Source organism: Cygnus olor, chromosome 6, assembly GCF_009769625.2.
Source record: "Cygnus olor isolate bCygOlo1 chromosome 6, bCygOlo1.pri.v2, whole genome shotgun sequence".
NCBI lineage: Eukaryota > Metazoa > Chordata > Aves > Anseriformes > Anatidae > Cygnus > Cygnus olor.
The window spans coordinates 22467574-22491735 of record NC_049174.1 but is presented as its reverse complement, the minus strand read 5'-3'; the positions used below and the strand labels follow the sequence as shown (position 1 = coordinate 22491735).

Below are 24162 nucleotides of genomic sequence, written 5' to 3'. Positions count from 1 at the left end.
AGCTTACCTCTGTTTCTTTGAGTCAATGAACATTTCTGCAAATGACTTCTATGGGAGTGCTGCCCACCTCATGACTCTATGTTCTCTGTTCAGAAATGGGGCTGACACATTATTATGTACCACCCTTTCTGTCATTTAAATCCTATTGTCTCTCTCAATGATGTTAATGGGTCATATGCTTACCCTGGAAGTGCAATGGGACAGGCTATATCTGTTGCATATTTCTAAGGACAGAACATGAACTGATGCTACCAGTCATGAATAATGTGAACAGGATGTGACTTTTTGTTATTAGAGCAGTCTATCAATTCATTTCTGTTTATCCTGTATCCTGCACAGAAAAAAATATATACAAGATGCATTCATTTGTTGCTATATTTGTTCTTACTTCAGCACAATAAAGGTCTGTGCATTCACTCTTCTTGCATAAATATATTCACATCTCTTGCTAATGGAGAAGATGAACACATTTCTGATATGAGGCTTTTTTCCACGCAAGCCAAGCTATGATTTATAAATGAAATATTAGTACTTTTAACTGAGTTTAAAATGTTTCTATGATTGCTAATGGAAATCAATGCTGTGAAATAACAAACACAATGTTATAACACACATACATACAAAACTTTTGTGAGTCATAGGGCATTATCACATGAAATTAATACATCCTCAGAAAAAGCCAGCATTCAACAACAATAAGCAAAAGAAAACATGATAAATGAAAAGTTTCTATGTTACCATTCTGTTTTTGATATCTCTTACACTACTAGAAATATATTAGTACGGAATTACTCTGTTAATTTTAATGTACTTACATTTGATTAAAAGCACTGTGGATTGTAGCAATTTATTTACTGAATGATAATGAGAAACTGATAACTAAATTTGTCTGGTCAATGAGACAACTGGGGAAAAGTTGCAGGTGTTTATTTTGAAGTTATTCTCAAGGCATGTCAGTAAAAAAGACCTATTTTGAATTATTTATTTATTTTCTTATAACCGTATCTGAATACAATTTAGAAGAGCTCCATTTTTTATAGGATGTAAAATAGGAAATGCATTTTCTATTCAGAGATACAAGAAATGGTATTTGAATGGTTAGGAACTCAGGAGTACAGTTTAGGATAAATTGTATTCATTTTTCACATCAGCTTCTGTTTATCTCATTTATCAAGGGATTGCACTTTACCATTAAGCAAAAAACATGCAGACCATGTGTGTTGGTTTATATTTCTGAAGATACTTTGGGGATATCTTTAAGAAACAATTATTTTCATAACTAATTTATGCTTAATATGAAACTGTTCTAAAATCATCGCATATTAGTTAATAGTTACTTAAATACCAATAACATCTGAAAGATACTATCCTCAGTTCAAGCATCTGTGATGAAAAAGTTCCTGCTCCATGGAGCTTACACTCTAGAACAATTATACATCAGAGAGGAAGCACATTTACTCCTTAATACCACAACTGTTAAATGTTTGGAATGGTGACAGGCACCCAAATAACATTAATTTTCAATGGAGTTTTGGAGATTACTCCACTAAAATAAGCTTGGAAATGCAAGAAAAAAGCTGTTTTGAAGATAAATTTGTTAAAACATTGCTATATACTACATTACTAAAAGGAGCTTACCATATTGCTCACATAGTATGCAGTGAGGTATCAAATCCAAGTCCCATAGCTGATGATATATAGAATAAGATGTTTCCAAACTAAATTTTATGTTGTGCGGTATGGACAGCATCTTATCAATCCAAGCCTCTGTGTACATTTCCAATATTCAGATTTTCATTACTTTGAGAAAAAAAAATCTTATTCACCAATTTTAGCTTGTGTTAATAAGGAATTATCTGATTCTCAGAAATATCTTTGTGTGTATACAGCAGGAAAAATTGCACTGAAAAATCATGTTCTAACAATGTGAGAATCAACATCAGTATATCGTGTGTACATACTGACAACTCTAAATATTAGAAAATTGTCCATCCATTCTTCAAAATCATGAGATTGTCTTAAAAATAATACAAAGCTAAATACGGTATTTCACTTCTTTTTATTTGTTGCAAGCTTTTTGAATTTTTAAACACATTTAAGTCATATTCCAGTGTAACAAGAAAAATGTAATACACACTTTTTAAAAAATAAAAGCCAAAATAATCGTGAAATTATATGAATGCAGGACTGACTGATTCAAAATAAGAGTTTAAAATTTTGAAAATTATAAAGCTAGGAATTTCACTTTAAATAGCATTATTCTCAATGATGAATCCAAAACAAATAAATCACTTGAATAAAGATTTATACAAGTTTAGGTTTCAGTTGCTCCATTCTTTCCTGCCGTGTTTCTGTTGTTACAGTCAATATCGCCTTAATAGTGGTTCCATCTTGCCCTGGTGAGGAAAGTCTTAGATTCTCATGGTTAGAATCAGAATTCATGCATAATTGAAGATACTCAGATGTTCTAAAAAGAAATTTAACAAAGAAGGAAAACATTCTCAAACCACCGCTCACCAAAAAAAAATAATAAAAAATAAAATTAAAAAAAAAATGATGCTGTGACCAAAGGCTCCTGTTGTTTCTCTTTGATAGTTATGGAGTCGAAGTACAGTTGCCTCTTCCTGTATGGAATGAAACTTATTCCATGTCAAATAATTTTGGTTTATCTATTTGACATGCTTAGAGAGGAGGAAAATATCACTGAGAAGGAAATAAAACTTTTTATGTGGAATTCACAATTGAAATTTAGAGATGATAGTAGGGACGTGATTCATGTTGCCTTGAAGAACGTAGTCTTTTATATGTGGAGAGGGAATCCAGCTGCATCAAGTACACTTTTACAAGATGACAATTAAATATCACTCACACATGTATCAGACACATTTGTGACACCAGAATTAGAAACATTTGTACGTATTAACCTCAGAAAACTAGCAAATGTTTGGGGCAAAAGATAAGATTCATGACGTTGAGGTAAAAGATAAGATTCATGACAATTTTTATATTTTTCTCTCCTCAGTTCTGGAACAGGTATTGTCCCACAGAAAATATTTAGACAACATCAAAGGAGAAGTAAATCAGAATCTTAACTACAATACTCATCATTAAACATCAAAATATCATCACATCCTATATCAATAGGATCACAGAATGTTTGAGGTTGGAAGGGAGCTCTGGATGTCATTTGCTCCAGCCCCCCTGCAGCAGATTGCCCAGGACCATTTCTAGACAGCTTTTGAATCTCTCCAAGGATGGAGACTCTGCAGCCTCTCTGGGAAACCTGTGCCAGCACTCAAGTTACTCTCAGTAATAAAACCTGCTTCCTGATGTTCTGACAGGAACATTGTGTTTCAGTTTGTGCCCATTGCCTCTTGTCCACTGGGCACCACTGAAATGAGCCTGGATCCATCTTCTTTGCACCCTTCCTTAAGGCATTTATACAAATGAGTAAGATCCCCCTGAGACTTCTCTTCTCCAGGCTGAGCAGTCCAAGCTGTCTTAGCCTTTGCTAATATTGGAGATGCTCCAGACCCTGCAGTCCAGTAATCAAAGATATTCCTTGAACTCTGCATATAATCTTCAGCTGTCATCCATTTCCTCTGTTGGAGGAATAGGTGGGATCAAACATTAAATGCCAGGCAGCAGTTAAAGAGGGCAAGAGAGAAAAGAGTGTCGTGGGTCTGTTTGGGGCCTGTTGAAACTCATTTGAGCTAAGTTTTTCTTGTCCTAGGATCAAAGCCAGACTTATGAGTGGGAAAGAACCCAGCATATAGACAGAAAGATAAAGGTGGACTCTCAAGTTCAGATGACAATTTAAAACGGAATAAACTGAAACCCTGGTCCTTCCCCACATTACCTCTTTATTACTGCCCTATGTTGCAATGGTTTCGGAAACTATTCCAACCAAAAACTAACCCAGCAAAAAATTGAGCAGCTAAAGATGCAAAGAAGCTGGAATAAAGATACTTTCTGTCTTCAACCACACATACTTATTCTCTATTTAGATCCCATCTGCGTAATACAAATCTCAGGACACTGGTGTCACTTACTACTGAATTAAGTTCCTGGACAGTTTGAAGAAGAAATTTTGAACTACTTACAGGGAACAAACCCATGCCTTGGAGAGATCATTCTAATGAGGATTTATATTCAAAATTAACATTTTTCTTTGTGTTCTGTAAGAATGAGTGAAATTAATTCATAGTAATTAATATATTTGGTGAAATAACCTATGTCTCCAGTTTTTATCTTTCTCCCACATAATTTTAGCATTATCTGAAACTCTTTAGCTGGAAAAATTGCATAGATTTTGAATTAGGATCTCTGTCCCCTAGTGGCTGTCCCCTCAAGAGGGAAAGAGTAGTGCAGGATTTAGTTCTGTTATAAAGATATGACTTTCAGATTTTAGTAGCAGCTTCATCTAGGCAAAGCCTTTATGTAATTCAACCTAGTTCTATTTCTAGAGAGAATTTACTATTTCCGTGATAGCTAATTATGGAAATCAAGTATTTCTATAAGCAGAAGGCTGAAGTATTTCCAAGGGCTTTCACCATTTAGAAAAGAATAAACAAGGTCACAGGTGGTGATAATTCTGTTTCAGCAGCTCTTGGACTCCTACAAAGAATAAGAATTATTTCTGACGATTCTTCTTTGTACCAGAAAATATTGCAGTCAGATTTTATTTTATTTTTTTGGCAGGATATGAAGGAGGTCCTTACAACAGTTGAGAGAGAAGTTGTGATGATGTGCTAATTCACTTTTCAATGAGATTTGATGGCTGACAAACTTATCAAGAATTAGTTTCTTCTGCTTTCACTCATTGGCATGAAACAGATTTGTGTAAAATTACCGGAGCTGCAGTGGATCATTCTTTGTCTTACCAAACTTTCTGAGTACATCTGAAAGGTGATTTCTGAGATGTTACATTTCTGGATGAAGAGGACAGAAAATGATTTCAGCTTCCTCAGAAGTTGACTCTTTCATCAAACGAAAAGGTGAATGTCTGTACAAGCTGGAAGTAAGCCAGATCCACATATTTCCAAAAATATGGTGATGATAGTTGGAAAATTATTAATTGCTCTTGTTTTGAGACGTTAGACCAAAAAATACTATTCAGGGAGAAACTGTTAAAAGATCACTTTGCAAATAGATTGACATTCTTGAACCTCATATTGTTTATATGAGATCTTCTTTCCCATAACTTGATTAAATGTAGTCATGCATGTTTTTTAAGTAGTCTTGTTACAGAAAAAGAAAGAACAGCTTTACATAAACAAACAGCTTTACATACCTCATATCTGAGGTACTTTTTGGTAAGCTTATGTCGTATGATTTCCATCATGACATAGAGGTAAGTAACAGTACCACTTTTCATTGTGATTACATATTCCCTCTGTGTAACCAAGTACTACTAGTTTTTGTTCCAAACACTTCTAATTTGGATTACTCTTCTGATGTTATAAGCAACATTGCTATTTTTGAAATTTTAGTTTACTTTCCTGTCTTTCTGTTTCAAAGATACTGCTGGCAATAGTTGTATTGGTAGATTTGTTTTGGTCATAAGAAGGGATTACAGTAGAGACAAAAGCAAGAATTACAAAGTGTAGTGGTTTCATACAGTGACCAGTGTACAATTTCTGACAAAAGAAGCCTTACCAAAGCAATGATGAACCTGCCTTTATTTGATAAAGTGGCATTGCTGGTTCTGAACTTTCAAGATAGCTGTGTGTTCTGCTGTACTTGCTTGATGGCTGAAGCCAGTTACAAGTGTAAAAACAACCATTTGCCTGGATGCTTGCTAGAGAAAGGTTCCATAAATTTATACATAAAAATGTTGACTTGCTCTCTCCTTTCATAGTACCAAAGCCCAAACCAAAAATGCATCTGTCCTGCATCCAAAATTTTAATTAACTTACATTTGGCTAAAGACTTTCTAAACTTGTCCCAATTATTTACTTTGAACTTTTTCTTTTTTTTTTCCTCTCTTTTTTTTTTTTTTTTTTTTAAGGTAAAATAAACCAATAAAGCTATTCTGATGCACAGAAGATCCATGGAAAGAAAGGGGGAGTTTATAAATAATACATGCATAACTTAAAAAAGGATCTCAAACACTAAATATGTTATCTTTTTAAAGAAAGCATCACAGGCATGCTATTATCAGTGCTGGACTGATAATGCTGGAATGAAGTAGGGAAAAGAAGGCAAAGAGAATTTAGGAAAAACAGAACAGGATAATTTAAAAAAAGAAAAGTAATTGAATCTTTGAGACTGGTGAGATATTTCATGAAACAATATACACTGTAAATAATTTTCTTGGAATTTAACTTTGCCAGTGTATACCACAGGGATATGATTTAAATTATGCTTATTCTGTAGACTCAAGATTTTTATCCAGATTAAAATAAATCCCAAATCCTGTTTATCCAGTCCATGCATAATTATGTGGAACTGTTTTTTATCAAAATACATTATGCAATGAAACATAATCAAAGAGATGTAGAAATGAAGTGGAGGGGAACAAATGTACAAATAAGCAATGTTCTCAGGATATTTCAACAGCAAATTTTTAAAGCTACTTTTAAGTTTAGCCATTTCAAATAAAAAAAAAAAATATTATCTTCTGATTTTCAGTGTAAAGTGTAGGACTTTGTTTAAGAAAGCAAGGTTATGTAGTCTTAATAAAGTATTATTCCTGAGTTTATATTTTTTTCCACATTTCCTGATTTCTTATGTATACTACTGATGATAATTAAAAGCATCTTTTGAAACATGTTTTCTAGTATTATTTTCATATATATATGTGTATGTGTATACATGGTCTGTACATATATATATAGTAAGTTATTCATGCATTTCGTATTTCAAAGGAGAAAGAGGATTGAGTTTTCTAATTTTACTCAATTTTCAGTAATGAAATGAAATGAAAAAGAAAGATTGGATCAAATTCTGCCTTCAGATATTTGTAAAAAACTCCTAGTAAAGATCAACAGGAGTCAAACACATTTGTCTGAGGGCAGTATTAGCCCTTTGGTGTGTAAATGCAAATATTTCATGCAAAATTAAGTTCTCAATACCACATGCAAGTCCATTCATATGCACATGGCTTATAGCTGAGAAAACTTCATTGATGCTTGTGCTAACATGCATATATGGTTGGAACTAAGAGCATTCACACAAAGGATAATGCAGAATGATCAGCATGGCAACTTTGTCAGTGACATTCCTACAGAGCAACTATCTAATGCAAACCAATATGCACATGACCTTTTTTGGGCAGAAAAGCATGATTTGAGTCGTGGGGTAAAACAGTGATTAATAAATGCGGTTAGATTAGCATTTCTTAATACCTAATTTTAGAAGCCATTTTGCCCCACATCTGATTCTACTTGGACTATATTCCTTTGCTAACTACCCTTTCATCATGCAAAAAAAATACAACTAAAATTAGAAAGCACTGAACAAGCTCTAAACCCAACAGATAACATGGATATTCTCCACACTTTATACTGGAATTAAATTTGATATAAATACCTCCTGCTCTTACCAGTGGGTGGTGTTATTCCATGTATTTAGGTATGAAGCAGACAGGAAAGAGATAAATCTTTCATAAGTACAAAATAAATCAGACAATTGTCATATTATCCTTGCACTAAGTGTAATATATTCAAACTCACATTTTATGAAAATTAAGTGCCATAAAACCTGAGGGTTAGAATTGTGAACTCAGCAAGAGATAAAACATAACAAGATGCTAAACTTGATTTTTTTTCACATTTTATTAAAAAAAAAAAGCCTCCATACTGCCTCACAATCATACTTCAGAATACGGGCTATTAAATCCATTTAGTTACTCTTTCACATTAATGACAAATCCAAGACTATTTCCATTACACCAATTCCTGCATTATGCAAAGTTTAACCCGACAACATCCAGTTTTAGTTACTATTTCATGCGAAACAGGTGTTTGTACATCCATTAGTGGTAATGAATTAGTTAAGGCATACATGACTTTGTAATATCTTCAGAAATAATTCAATAAACTACTTTAGGCTTAGGCTGCACCCACCTGCAGCTTAAGGGCCTGATCCTACAAAGTGCTGAGTATCCCATACTCCCATTGCCATCGGAGGGAATTAAGGCCTTTCAGTGCTATGTAGGATGAAGCTACTGTTGCTGCCATTCACTGCAGTAATCCCCAGCAGAGGCTTATACAAATATCCTTATTCTGTGCTGGGCATAATATCCCTCTGGGGGGGACACTTGTGGAAGTGGGAGGTGAAGCCCAATATATTTAAGCTGTTGTCTTACTTTTAAGATCTGCTTTACTTAATGGTAACCATAAAGTCAGGCTGTCATTGATTCAAGTTTATAAAAGCTTTAAACCAAGACTATAGTTTCTGCTTACAGCAGAAAAGTATACCACTCTAACAGTCTTATTCACAAACGTACGTATGGATGCCACATGGAAGCTGTTTGAATTTGTCAAAATCTGGGAGGTTGATTTCTAGTTAAATTGTCACCAGAATTTATAGAGTGTTATTGTTTTTGCCAACTTTTTGGAGAGCTTTGCAAAGTCTTTATAACTCAGAATAGCTCTGGAAAGTACTCCTCCAGAGACATGGATTCACAGATACTTATGCTGCTCTGTTCTCTCAGTGTCTTCAAAACTAAGTCAACTTTTCAGAAAAATAGCTACTATCTTCAGAAAAGAAGCCAGAAATATAGATGCTTACTTTTGCTCATTAGAAAATTGTTATTGTTTTTTTTGCTGGCCAAATATTTCTACATAAGGAGCATTTACAGGTTTTTTAATCAATCCCTAAAATCAAACCTCAAGAACAGAAAGTCTTGTACCTTGCCATTTCCTAGAAATGAGGTTCTGTGGATTGCTGAATGATTAGTAGTATTGTGTTGACTTTCAGTACAGAATTATGTGATTATGAATGCAAGCAAGCTACTGTTTGAAGTGTTTGGATGATCATAGCATTTCTCTTGAAAAGAGCAGTTGACCCATCTGCCTGATCCTTTCTTCCAGCCACCGCCAATATACCTGATGTAAATTACATGATAGGATTTTGTAAAAGAGTTGATGGCTGCAGGCTTTCTACAAGGGTAATGCTATAGATACCAATAAAGGTATTATTGTTTTATACTGGTAGTGGAAAATCAGACCAAAGAACAAACAAATTTCTGAATCACCTATGTATGCAGCAAGCCCACTTTTTTTTTGTTGTCTTAAGCTTATAATAGTCCACTGCAATTCTAATTTTCCTATGCACAATAAGAGTTCAGATTTCTGCTATAGCTTGTAATAATCTAAGCACCTAAACGTTTTAATGCCAACTTTGAAATGGCTTGATTTTCAATAATTGCTATATATCCATCTTCTAAAACTCGTACTGATAAAGTTAAATAATGAAAACTCACGATCACTTTCTAAATTCACATCCATTTATCTATTCTTCAGCACCCATGCTTGAAAACCAGAAGAACATACCATGTTCATGTCAATGCCATTGGTGTACGTCCACGCATGCTGGAAGTATTCCTCAAGTCGCTGCCGCAGAGGATTAGGGATTTGATGAAAGCGTATAAACTCCTTTACTCTCAGCATCTGCATGTGATACCGTGCAGTTCCTGAATAGAGTCTTTGGATTATTGCAGATACGTTTCCAAAAATACTCGCATACATTAATGCTGGATTAAATAGAAACAAAATATGCTCAAGTTCTATCATTGGGTTTTGCAGGTGATGCAACAGTGCACAGTAGTGAACTTTGTAGACATAACAGCTCAGGCAAGACTAGTAACACTTTCAAAGATGTGGATTTGAATTACTTGAAGCTTTTTATTTATTTGATTATATCAGAACCAACTCTGCAGAAGAAGCTTAAATATTAAATGGTAATCAAGATGGCAATATTTTTCTTTGGAGATTTGTAGCCTTGAATTTACTTCTGTAAGTTAGGTTCATCTGATTTTACATACTTTGGTAGAGGTAAGAATTAGGAACTAAGGCTAAGTACAAAGTTAAGAACAAAGGGCAGAGGTAAGAAAGTACACATAAATTTATATCTCAGGGTTTAAAAAAATATTTAAAAAGTCAGTTAGTTAGATACATGCTCATAGACCTTAAAAAACTGTAGCTTTTTTCTAATAACCACTTTAGGTTGGTTCAGCATAATCTAAGAAACATTGATACCTCAGGCTTCCTGACACTGCATGAGTCCTCACAACATATTTTCACATATAACTGTTGCTTTCCTTAGGAATTTGCCTCTCCAGCTGCATGCTTATAATTTTATTAGCTTAGACTTTGTTATTTGCTCAAACACCGCAAAATAACAACAACAATAATAATAGTAATAATAATAAACTACTTACAGCCAATCAACATAACACAGATGGAGAAGATTTTCTCTGAGTTGGTATTTGGAGACACATTTCCAAATCCTACACTTGTCAGACTGCTGAATGTAAAATAAAGTGCTGTAACATATTTGTCCTTGATGGATGGTCCAGAGCTTGCATCACTCTTATTGTAATGCTTTCCTAATTGTTCTCCTAAAGAATCCAACCAGCCAATCTTATGTGCCAGGTAAGGTCTTTCTACATTTCCAATGGCATACCAAATGCAAGCAAGCCAGTGTGCAATTAGTGCAAATATGCACATAAGGAGCATCAGAACTGCAGCACCATATTCTGAATATCTGTCCAATTTCCGTGCTACCCTCACCAAACGCAGCAGTCTAGCTGTCTTCAGAAGACCTATTAATGTTGTTGTCTGTAAAAAAAGATATAAATTGAAAAAGATTTTCCCTGTTAGCAAACGTACTCACAATTAGTTGGCATGAATAAACCAGTGCAAATTCCATTATTTTTGGGGAACAGACAAAAGCAGTAAAGTAACCCTTTTCAATGTCATCTTGATTGATTTTCTTACAAATTCATTGCATTTTCTATCAAATTCATTACAAAAACAGTGAAGAAAACAATAAGCAATGCACATTTTAAATTAAGATATATTGACAGTTGTGATCATCTTTCCTTTTGAATATTATTCTTGATCTGGTCTCTTAAGTCTGCCCTAATGGATTTAAATGATCCATTAAATCAATGACGTTTTGGTATGCTAAAGTTTCTAAGTTATTGGAAATATTCATAATTATATCATTGGCCTTGTAGGTAGTTAATATTTATGGTATTTGAACAAAGGTGTGTGACTATTTGATCCTAACTTGGAGACTTCTTACAATGCTCTGCCATACATGTTCTACAAGAGAAGAGGAATAGAGCAGAAATGACCCCAAAAGAATAAATATCTTGTTCTGCAAATATTGTTTCTGTCTGTAATGCTCAGAACAATGTACTCAGGTAAAAGAAGATGAGCCATTATGCAAAGAAAATGATGGAAAGGTTACTGTTGCCACACTCCAGATTAATATTCTCTACATCCTTCATTCTGCAACTTGCAGGTGTAGTGGTAGAGGTCACTAATAAAAGTACTACACATTTTAAAAAGAATATGGGTCAGATATAGGACAGGAATATTTTCCAAGCATTTTAGTGCCAATCAGCATCATGATTGATTGCAGTCCCTTTGGGGTTCTGATCTTTCTAAAGAAATCTAATGGTTAGTAATATAAATTCACAATTTTCAAATCAATCTGTGAAGCTTTGCAATACTTCTAAATTCCTTGTAAAAGGCATTGACAACATTGTAAATAATAACTACTGTATTTCAAAAATAACTTTACCATTTTCTTACCATTAAATCTAAGTATATATTAAAGTACAGTAAGTGTCAGGGTTTAAACATTTAAAATGTTTTTACTTCCTTTTTTAACATGCATGTATATTACATTGCACTTAATAACTGGAAAAGTTTTCTGACTTGTATGAAACACTCTGATGGTAGTATGCATCACATGGAAGCTTTCTTTCAATGTGTACTAGACTTGTAGTTATATTTTATTAAATCCTTGTATATTCACCATGTTTCTGAGTAAAATTCCAAAGCCCTTGGAACAAAAACAGATGCTTTCTTGGCTGCATTTGTCAGCAGAAAGCTGAATGTATTTATAACATGTAATTTTCTCATATTAGAACAATACATTTTGAAAATTTAGTGGTAATATTAATTAAACCACTGCTATATGTGATAGTGAGAGATGCCAAAAATGAAGGAACTGGCAGCTGAATTAAAATCCATTCATTGTTTAATAATGAAGTAAAAATCATCCTTGTGACACCACTACCTATCTTCTAGTCATTTTCCTTATCAAGTGTGCACCTTGAAAACACATTAAACACTATAACATGGGACAAATACGCAAGCAAAGCCAATGTTTAATTGTCTGTATTTTCTGAGTAAATGAGCAAGAGGATAATATACAGTAAAACTGGGTAACACTCTGGTTAACCTAACATCACAAAGAATAATTTCATAGGGAATTTCTATAAAGAAGGCTGTTTTATTGATTGTGACCTCAATAGACTGAGACACCACATATCCTTCAAAAACCTATGCCTAAGTTGAGCTTCAGCATGTGAATATCGTCATTAGGTTATTTTTTTGTAAGGTAGGTCAGGCTTTAATATTTATGACCCTTTAATGACAAGAGTAAACTTTAAAAAAGATAATATTTGTCCTAGTGAGGCTGTTGAAACCATTCTATTACAGATGTAGTTATATCTTTACACTATGCAAGATGCAACATTTTCTTACAGCACCCCTTAAAAAGATCTGTGGGTAGATTGTGAATCCCAAACATGTCAACAATGTTCCACCCCATTCTTAAGATAAGACTTGGTAATATTATGCAGCCTCAATGTCAGCTGCATGCTTAGATACTGCACCCGTGTGAGACCTGGTATATGCCAGAGGTGTATAACACAAGCAAACTCCAGGTCTGCAGGGTGAAATCAGCACTGAAGGGAACCAGATATGTTTTAAACTATCAAGAAACTAATCTTGAGTTTGTGCTTCCTTTAACTCAGTGGAGACTCGGAAATACTGCTGACAGTAGAGGTGGAAAGCATGATCCACAGTTTTTGGTGTGCTTTTATATGCTGTCCACTTCTCCGTGTGGATATAGAGTTCACAAAGTACAGTCTGCCTCTGATGTGTCATTTGTACAGGGACAGACGTACTTGGTGTCAGAAGTATGCCTCATGCAGCTTAATTTCCTTGGTGTGCTGGGAATACTTCACTCAGCACGGCACACAAGGAGGCAGAAGTCCACTCTGTCTGCTTTACCCATTCAGTTCCAGCAATTAACATCTGTAAATAGCAACCTGATTGATGATTCTCTGTTCTCTGAATTGCTTGCTGCCCTATTTTCATCATACCTGGCTTTATCACTTGGACGACAAGTTCAAGGGTTGCTGGATACCCAGCATCAGGATTTTTTTTAATTATTATTATTATTTTATTTCAGTAGCAACATTTACTGTAGGCTGGAAGTATATAAGAATCTCATAACTACTGAAACTGTGAATATGGAATGGTAGAAGATGGAAAAAGGTTAATTTCCCCCCACTATAATATATTCAGTGCAAACAGCATTCCATTTACCTAAGGCACTTAACTGTATATACAAACTGGAATTCATTAAGACCACAGAATATATTTAAATGCTTTCAGAATCTAAAACCCCTACACACATTGAAGAAGTTTTTTCTTTATTGGTAAGATTTATTACCAAGATGAAGGTTTTAGGGTAATATCAATTTTAAATATATTCTGTGGAAAGATACATTGTAGATTCTCAAATGTACTTATTTACCACAAATAAACCAAATTATTGAGAAAAGTAAAAAAGAGCAATGCAGATTTCTCTGTTACGTTTACATATCCCATTTTGCTAACCTAATATTTTTTTTAACCAATATAGGCAACATAATTTTGATATTTTTGCCCTGTTTGGTTATTGCATTACCTGTCCTTTCAAAACACTTTTGATATTTTCCAGCTATAGTACAGAACGGAGACCTGGATTAGAAGTGTATATATGTATATGGCAGTAATTCTCTATAGCGATTCTCATTCTAGTTACAACTGCAGCTCTTCCCATATAAAAGTTCCCCAAAAGAGTATAATATTTTTTATTTTTTATTTTTTAAAAGGAAAGAAAAATAATAACTGATAATTTCAGAAGGGTGTGAAAATACATAATCTTTATCTTTTTATTGTGCAGTGAGAAAATAACACAACTTCTTTAAGAAAACATTCAAAGTAATAATTGCTTCAGCAATGGTTTGAAAGCAAAATTGTCCTAAATGAAAGAATCCTCATCCACGTATGTTCCTCGAGACGATCATCTTTGTGCCATATTTTGTTCTTAATAACTTTGTTAAGAACAATACTTTAAATTGCAGACTCTGTATAGACTTATAGTAAAGATTTTGACCCTATAACTTAACATATTCATAGTGCAGACACTATAAATTTGCAGACAGAACACCTCCCAGTAAAAGAGACACGATGTGCCTGAGGAACTGCTGCTCATTTTTCAAATGTTAATAATATATAAATAGATATTTTTCCCCTGGTGTAAATGATTTTTTTTTAAACTCTAGTAATAGAACAAAAAGTAAACAATAAAAGCCATACATCATGCCTACAATGGTTCTTTCACATCTACATGGTTCTTTGCATGAGCTAAGTAACAGCATAGAAGACATTTCATGTGATCACAGAATATCCCGATTTGGAAGGGACTCACAAGGATCATCGAGTCCAGCTCCTTGCTCTACACAGGACCACCCAAAAATCAGACCCTATGTCTGAGAGTGTTGTCCAAACACTTTTTGAACTCCGCCAGGCTCATTGCTGTGAGCACTTTCTTGGGGAGCCTGTTCCAGTGCCTGAACACTTTCTTGGTGAAGAACTTTTCCCTAGGAGGAACCCTAGCCTGAACCTCCTCTCTGCAAAAAGTCATTTACAATTGGTGACTTTCTCACTGATGGAGAAATCCTTACTTTTGCTCTAGATTTTTTTTCTTTCTTTATAACATCCATTATCATTAATGCATATGTCTTTAATGCCCTCTCTTATTTGTCTCTTTTTTCAATCAAATAACCCACTGATGTGTACAAGTAGCTCAAACTGTCTCTTCCAATGTGCACTTGCTTACACGGTATTTCATCTGCCAGGGTTCTTTCCAGCTTCCTGGTGTTGTAAGGTCCTCAGTTTCTCAATATTTTCTTGCACCTAAAATTTTTTGGTAAAACAATTACCATCATTCTACCCTTCTTGCAGACTGCAAATAAATCTATGAAGCATGAGTAGTATGGTATCAAGTACAGTTAACTCTTTTCTCTCTGATACAAATCCCTAACACATTCCAGAATTTAGCTTTTCATTTTAAATGGTGATGGGGGAAGGAGATGTTAAAGTCCATTGATCGGTGGTGCTGCAGTTAGGACTATCAGGTTCAGTCTCCAATTCTAGAACTGCGGGACTTTTCTTTTTGTTTTGCTTTATCAGATATGCTATATAAGTGAAGACATGTCAAAACTTAGAGAGGAATGTGAGTGCTTTGATTTATATGTCTCCCTTTCATCCAAACCCCATCTATTTTCTTGTTCTATTGCTACCAATAGAAGACACTTTCACCCTTACATTTTGTGAATATAATGGATATACCAATATATACCAATACATTCAATGTATTTATTTTTATGTCCTAAGGCAGCAGTTTTCCTGTTGATGTGTTTAATTATGTTCTGTAAAATAGTTTTAATCACTATTATTTGTAGAAACAGAAAAAGTGAAAGCCTTCATAGTTTTTTTTTTTATTTTTATATTTCAGCTGAATGTTATGTCTGACCTCAAATAAAACAAAAAATATGAAAATTATGTTGTTGAAACCATTACCATCATTTGTCAGTATCTTTTACTGCAGTAAGTTCTAGATGAAAGGGAAGAAACTCTGGTTTTCTATTTTTTTTTTCTTTTTCTGTTTTTCTCTGAGATGAGCAGCATAATTAAAAATAAACTACCAAAAGAATAGAAAGTAAAAAGTCTATGTATCCATTATTTTATCTTCATAAATATCAGGAATGTCACTTAATATTTAAAATATGCACACACAAAAGGCAATAGTTTATTACTAGCCATAATAATTTTAAGAGTCTTTTTAAACAGAAGAAAGTTCATTTTAAATTCTATTAGTTCTCAATTTAGAAATTGGAAAGTTAACTGTTGTACTCTGTTGCTTTCCTATGGCTGACAAAGTATAGCTCAAATGGAAGCATTCAGATAGTGCCGCTTGTGGTATTTGGATTATTATCTCCTGCCCTTTCTAGACTTGGTTTGATATCAAGGTGTTTTAAAGCTGGGTGAGCACACACAGACCTCTCTTTGGAGCTTATGCTGTTTAACAAAATGACTGTTCAATACAATTGTTCATGGGGATCTTATCTGAAGAATCTCTAGATAAAAAAAAGAGCTATTTCATAAAAGAGGGAACCCTCATGACAGCAAAAAAATCTATTAAATGAAAAAGGCTTCATTCTAACAGTTTTACATTTGCTTCCTCTAAGTAAACTATCAAAAATGGATTTCTGTGGAAATATTATAGTTAGCTATACAGGAAGCAAAACTGCAGTAAGTAGAGGCTTAGAGAAAGTGATCGACATATTCAATACCATCAATGAGAGAGAAGTCATTATGGCATGATGAACTGGTCATAATGCATATAGTTTCATTGCTGCTTAGGTAAACAAACTAGTTTTTCCCAATAGTGAAACTTCAATTAACAGGTTTGGAGAGAATAAATAATTAATTTACTTATATCTGCAATACTGAAAATGTCATTACAGAATCACAGAATCACAGAATTGTAGGGGTTGGAAGGGACCTCGAAAGATCATCGGGTCCAACACCCCTGCTAAAGCAGGTTCCTTAGAGCAGGCTGCCCAGGTAGGTGTCCAGACGGGCCTTGAATATCTCCAGAGAAGGAGACTCCACAACCTCCCTGGGCAGCCTGTTCCAGTGCTCCGTCACCCTCACCGTGAAGAAGTTCTTTCGCATGTTGGTGCGGAACTTCCTGTGCTCAATTTTGTGCCCATTACCCCTTGTCCTGTCCCCACAAACCACTGGAAAGAGATTACTTGTTCCAATAATTTCTGATAATTTCCAGGTTTTGATATTTAGCTACTCATCTGTAGAAATGCACCTGTCTTCTACTAATCTTTAATATTATCTTATGTTAAAGCTATCCGTTTAGCATCAGTTTAGCACCTGGCACTTTACTGTTGAGGATTTCTGTAGCAGGGGAGGGGTGGTAGGATGATGTTTAGGGTATGATGATGATCCAAAAAGTACTCCTTCACTGAGCTTTGGAATTGATCACCGTTGTAATTCATGCTGTTCCACACTTCCCATAGCTGAACAGAATTTTTGGTAGTGATGAGTGCTCACTGATCAGAGAGGGAAGCAGACCACTCTTGCAGGGGCATGATATGGTCCAAGTTAGAAGTAATGCCATTGTCAGTATATTTGTTGTTCATGTGCCTGTGCTATCAAAAATGCAGAAAAAAAAAATCCTGAAAGACAGAGATGTATCCCAGACAATGAATGCAAAAGGTGAGCAGACAGTTTCTCTTGAATCTCTGACCTTTTAAGTCACCGTCTGAATACAAAAGTTTTCTTTTGGTAAGAGAACTAGCAACATATTCCCTCTGTCCTTTACTCTTTTTCTTCTTATTTCATTCATTTAAAAAACATTATTTTGACTGCATGGTATTACCTACTTGCATCTCCAGATTACTCATTTACCTTAAGTATGTATGCTCATGTTCAAGTCAACAGGAATATCACAATTGATTGGAATGTTCTTATTGATTTCCGTGACTTCTGAATTAGATCACTTTATTTATAAATACAGGACACAGGAAAACATTTTCATTAAAAATTTTTGAGAAAATGAATTTAAGAAAAGCATGACTGACCCTACTTCTGAATTTTTTTAAGACTGAAAAAATCTCACATGACTCTCAAGGTGTGTATAGACATGTGCCAGTTGTTTTGCATTGACCCTTAAATACTTTCTTAAGTTTATGTGTAATTTGTGAGAATAGCTAGTGTACACTCAGAATTCACTTCAGGCTTTTGGGGCAGACAAAAAAAAATTGCTGGCACAGTAACTGACTTTTATACAAAGGAATTCATTTTCAAATGGAAAAATGTTTTCATATTCTTTATATTATGACACAGACGTATGCAATCAAAGCTCATGCTAAGAATGCTGATTAATTTGGTGTTTTTACCTTTCTCTCCTCAGTTAAGGAGAGGTACATATGGTCAATAAAACTTTCTGTTTCCTGTAAGTCAATATGTGCAAACCAATATTTTTAAAAAAATGGATTTCTGTCTGTTGAAAAGAGACAATCATATTTTGCTGGGTTTGCTTTTTTTTTTTTTTTAAAAAATAACTACTTTATTCTATGGATCATGAAAAGAAAAACTGCAATTCTTTACTTGTCAGTTCAGTTTTCATCAAAAAATATGTTATTACTTTAGACCTTCTGAAATTAAATAAAAATTCTTCGGAAGGAGGCAGAACTGGGTCAGGCATCAAGAATACAGTGTATGTTTTATATACACCTTTGGGCAATTTTGAGATGCATATATTGAGCACTTTGTTAACCCATTCTACAGATAGGGTGAAGACATTGGTCATGTGAGCTGTCAGTCTGGCAAGATTAATAATCTTTTCTTTCTTTCTTTTGGTAGTCCATATTCTTGATAAAATTGACAACAGCCAAATCTTTTTGTTAACTGGCAACGACTAGCATACTTTGCACTTCAACTACACTGTTTTACACTGAGTAAACATCTGATCTAAAGATTTTGAACAGAGATAATTTATTTTAATACTTTAATGTCAACACAATACTTATGCATTATGGGCAATTTTTACAAAATCAGCAGCAAGTCAAAGGAATAAAAGTTCTGAAATAAAAATATTTAAACAAATCCTTTATAGTTGTTATATATGTCATTATTTGTAATGGTAGTATCAAATTTGATATAATAGAAAATCAGAAATGGAATTGTTCAACTTTTCTCCTGCCAATGAAAGGCATTGACAAGACAATATTCCTTGACATAGACAATATTCTACATTATTCTACTAAGGAGGATTTAATTTTAGCTTTAATTTAAAAGATGGAACTACTAAAAAGCTTATTAATTGAGTTGCAAAAAGTATATATTTGGATACACAGATCATTGTACTAAAGTCAAAACTTAAGATTTAAGATTTCTCATTTATTTAAGCTTACCTCTTCAGAGCCAGAGCCAAAAATCAGCAGGTCAAAAGGTATTGCAGCAACCATGTCAATTAGGAACCAGCCTTTGAAGTAGTGAATTGCTATTTTTGCTGGGTCACTTACCACTTCTTCATTCTGGTTTACATATGTTGTTCTGAAGTTGATTAGAATGTCAATGATAAACATAATATCCACAATTAAGTCTACAACATTCAGTGGGCTGCAAGAATATCCACACTCTCTTCTCTTCCGTTCCTCGCTGTCATTCAGAAGGAAGGCAGCGGAGTAAGGGGTGAAGATGGCAGTATATATTACCAGCAGCAAAATGAGCCAGTCCCAGACAGCTTTAAAAGGACTATAGTGCAATATAGTAAACTTGTTGATGCGAGGTGTCTGGAGTTTATATTCTGGTAGAACATCAGCCCCTAAGGATAGAACCTAGAAAAAGAAATATAGCATGTCAACAATCAGGGCAGTGTACCTATTCCCACTTTCAGTAAACTTGGCAAATACAGTAACAAACTTAAAAAGGATTAAACTTAAATTCCTTAGTGTTTTGGTAGACTGAACTTCTGTGGAATTCATCACCTCTGCCAGGCTCAATAAATTCATTGACAATTTTACACAGTAGATTGATTTTTGTTCTCTGTACCACCCACTAAGTGCCATAAAATCTTCATAATTATATACATCATCAAATTCCTTCATCTACCACATGATAACCTTGCCAGTCTGTTCATGGCCAGTGAGAGACTTTTCTTGCTGTGATGTAGTATTTTTCTCTCAAAGCAAAGCTACTATCATTAGCTTAAATACACTCCAAAAGAGTCTACACTCATTACAAAATGCTTATGCAACCAGAAATCAAGCAGTTGGAGAAAGACCTGTTAGTATACTTGACAGCTATCTCCACTTTGAGTTTTGTGGTGTGAAAAACTTTCAAGCATGGACAAATTTTATTCAGGCTACAGTTAGCATAGTTAATGGTGTGACAAAGAGGGGTTCCACAGAAGTACTGCCTTTTGCTTCACTTCAACTTTCAACACCAATGACTAAAGCTTTTTATCATTCCTTTACAAGAGTGGATTTGTTATCTGTTGGTGTTTTTTAAGTACAATTTCAATTTTATTTGGAAGAGATTATGTTTGTATACACTGCTTGATTTGCTGGCTTTGTAAGTTGAAATGTTTGTTTTGTTGCAAAGAACAAGTATAGAGTGGGCACCAGATAAAACAAACTTCTTCTGGCTGCTCCTCCAGTCTCACTTAACTCTGACATGAAGGAATAAAACCTTTAAGAACAAAAAGTTAAATTACATTTTTGCCTCTGCTTAATGCTTGGCCTAGTTATAGAGACCATCAGCAATGATGCCAATTATTGCCTTCTGTGCTGCAAATGCTTTCCAAATCCTATGGGACTCAGATCATCACTTAATTTTACACAGACCCATGAACAAACATTAGATGGTGACAACCTTCAGTTACTTCCCATTTGGTCAAGTGACATATTCAAGAAATCTTATGCCAATTTTCCACCAGTTACTTCTACTTATTCCTTTTCCCCTGATAATTAAAAATAATGCTGTTTAGAAAATCAGACCTTTCAAAAGTAACTAAAATGAGTAACTATACTGAAATGAAATTATGACTGGAAGGAGAAATACCTTGTCAGCAATGTTTTCTGCTTTTATTTTTTATTTTTTAGCAGTAAGTAGTTCAGGATTAGAGGTTTCTGTTTGTACAAAATTGAGGAATTTCATGCTTCTTGAACATAATCTTGTAAGATTATAAGGGTCAACACACTTTCTGTTTAGCTTTCTAACAGCAAGTGTTGTATAAACCTTAGATCCTATCCTTGGTAATCCAAGTTGCACTTTTTATTCAATGAAGTTCTACTCTGAAAATGTTGTGAGAACACCAGGGTTAATAACCACTCTCGTCCTCTTAGTTTGTGAAAAAAGAAACAATTAAACCATCCAGAAGATTATATGGTACCTTCAGGCAGCCATTAAGCACCATGCTCAGGTGATGGTAGAGGCTGTTAATCTATTTTTTATATTGTAACTGGGTCTTGCACTTAACAAAATGTCAGCTTTTTTTTTTTTTTTTTTTTTTTTTTTTTATGGATTAAACACACTAGCTGACAGCAACCTGAAGCAGAGACATTACTAAATCTCTTAAGCAGTCTTAATATTTTCAGACCCCCACCTTGTTAGTTGACTAGAATGTTTTCCTAGTATTTGAGGGTGGTATATGTGGCAAGGCAACTGCTATTTATGAAATTTATATCCATGTTCTCCTGCTGGATTTTCAAATAATGAAGGAAATGGATTACACAAAATGAACAATAAAGTTTACTTCACATGTTTCTTGTAGTCATTTGAAAATTCCAGCCAGTATGCTTCATTTCAGAGCAACATATAATGTAAATTGAATTTACTCCCCTGAAACCTGGCTTGTACTTTCAGTTAAATTACATTTATTTTTAAGTTGGTTTAGACTGAGGTAGGTGAAACAAAAATATTCAGGCAAAATAAGGGAACTGCAGTATAAAAGTGATCAGGGAAAAAATGGATCCAACTTTTCCATTCTGTTTTCTTAGACACACTACAGGAGAGACTGACTGGTTGTGAGTTTCATATTCATAATGCAATGTAGAACTTTACATTTCTACATTGCTTACTTTCATGCAATGGGAATCAAATACAAACACTCATTATGTAATTATTTCTGTTTGCTGGATCATGAGAAAGAAGATGGAATATAATTTCTCAAATAAAAAATCACAGTTACACATAAAAAAGGAGCACATTATTGGTTTTCTTGTTGGTAATTTCAATAGAGACTGATTGAACATGAGATGAATTTATCTTTTTGCTGTTGTGTGACATCCTTGCAAGGATCAGACACCAGTGTTAACTAGCCTGTATTTACCTTGGCTAGATGGAAGACTTTAGTGTACTTAAAGTTGTTTTATTAACTTTTCTCTTCCAGACAGTGAAACTCGTTTCACAGTTTGGATTGTAATACAGGTGACTTAGGGACCAAAATGTTTTTAAGAGTAATGAGCAGCACTGGGACATCCAGCATGAAATCAAGCCCCAAGTACTGTAGTGTCAAAAGGTCTCTGAACCTTGGGACATCATGTGATGTAAAGCCAAGCTTCCTGGCAAAGAGAAGACTACAACACTATTGTAAGTAGCAAAAGTCATGCTAGCAGTAATGGTATTTCTTTTTTAAAAAATTAGGGGTATTCAACCTTGATGACATACCATTGCACACTTGTTTTATCTGGTGAAAACAGGAATGCATTTCTAACTGCTGTTTTACATCTTTTCCGTTGCATTCCTGTTTATTACAGTTAAAACAGTGCTGCAGCAAGCTAGAAGACTCTTCATTCAAAAAGACTGATTCCAGAATCTTGCTTCAGGTATTTCACACAGATAGGGCTGGTGAACATCTTTTGCTCTTTTTAGGTTCATGTATTCATTTTTTAAGATCACAAGTTCAAGATGGCACTTACAAAGAAGGGCTGCAATCTGGGGATTTATATTTCAGTTCCCATAAATTATGGAGTGAGGTCAAAATAACTGTCATAAATTCACAGTTTTAGACAGATTTATCATTCTGAAATGTTTGATAATTTTTAGTTTCTCCTTGATAACAGTGGTTCATTGGATTTGAAATGAAAAGATATTTAGGAATAACGGGAATTTACTAATGGATGCTGTTCTGCTAAGCAGAAGCAAAAGAAGGGGATGCACCAGAATTACTACTTTTTTTAATTAAAAAAAAAATCCATTCCACCACAAGTAGTGCGGATCCAGTTTAAACCCGATCACGCTGCTTGTGATCACTTTTTTTTGACAGTTCTAATATTTTTCCCCTCCCTGGTACTGGGGAACAACATTGTGCTGTGTTCAAAAGACTGTTTTGCATCGTGTTTCTAGGTGAAGTGTCAAGGAGTCTAACTGGGATGATGTGCAGTATAGCACACTGGCCATAAGCTTCACTGGATAATGTGTTTACTCTTGTTATACGTTCTGCAACACCACAGGCAGCAACAGCATTTGACACTTCTAAGAGAAATACTAAGATTCTTCAATTTTCTTTAAAAAGGAGAATATATAGGCAAAACATCAGTCAAGATGTTGGATGATTGGGAATTATACTCTAGTCTCTGCCACTGAGTTTCTAAGTGATCTTAGGCAAACTGACATTTAACCTCTCTGACTTCAGTCAGATGGAGAGAATGTGTTGTGGTTTAGCCCGGCTGGCAGTCAAACACCACACAGCCGTTCGCTCACCCTCCCCCCTCCCTCTCCGGGATGGGGGAGAGAAACGGGAAAGTGAAGCCTGTGAGTTGAGATAAAGACAGTTTATTAAGACAGGGAAAAGAATAACAACAATAATAATAATAATAATAGTATTAATAGTAATAATGTGTACGAAATAAGTGATGCACAATGCAATTGCTCACCACCCGTTGACCAATGCCCAGCCTATCCCCGAGCAGCCGGCCACCCCCCCACCCCGGCTAGCCACCCCTATATATTGTTCAGCATGACGTCAGATGGTATGGAATACCCCTTTGGCCAGTTTGGGTCAGCTGTCCTGGGTCTGTCCCCTCCCAGCTTCTGCTGCATCCCTAGCCTGCTCGCTAGCAGGACAGAGAGAGGCTGAAAAGTCCTTGGCTTGGTGTAAGCACTGCTCTACAACAATTAAAACATCAGCATGTTATCAGCGCTCTTCTCATTCTAATCCAAAACATAGCACCCTGCCAGCTACTAGGAGGAAAATTCACTCTGTCCTAACTGAAACCAGGACAGAATGATATTTACCTACTAAACTGTAAACACCTTGCAAAGGAAAATCAGT

At 34.7% G+C, this 24162-nt stretch overlaps 1 protein-coding gene across 7 annotated transcripts in view; it reads right to left on the bottom strand.

Moving 5' to 3' along the window:
- KCNH7 (potassium voltage-gated channel subfamily H member 7) overlaps nt 1–24162 on the bottom strand; it is a 223069-nt gene that overhangs the window by 32242 nt on the left and 166665 nt on the right. For 6 of the 7 annotated variants that reach the window (XM_040561791.1, XM_040561792.1, XM_040561794.1 and 3 more), the window contains 3 exons: nt 19298–19723; nt 10388–10787; nt 9501–9700 (listed from right to left, as the gene is read on the bottom strand). In XM_040561791.1, the coding sequence (XP_040417725.1) occupies nt 9501–9700; nt 10388–10787; nt 19298–19723 (1026 nt within the window). The remainder of the gene's footprint in view (nt 1–9500; nt 9701–10387; nt 10788–19297; nt 19724–24162) is intronic. The other variant, XM_040561796.1, reaches the window with a different exon arrangement.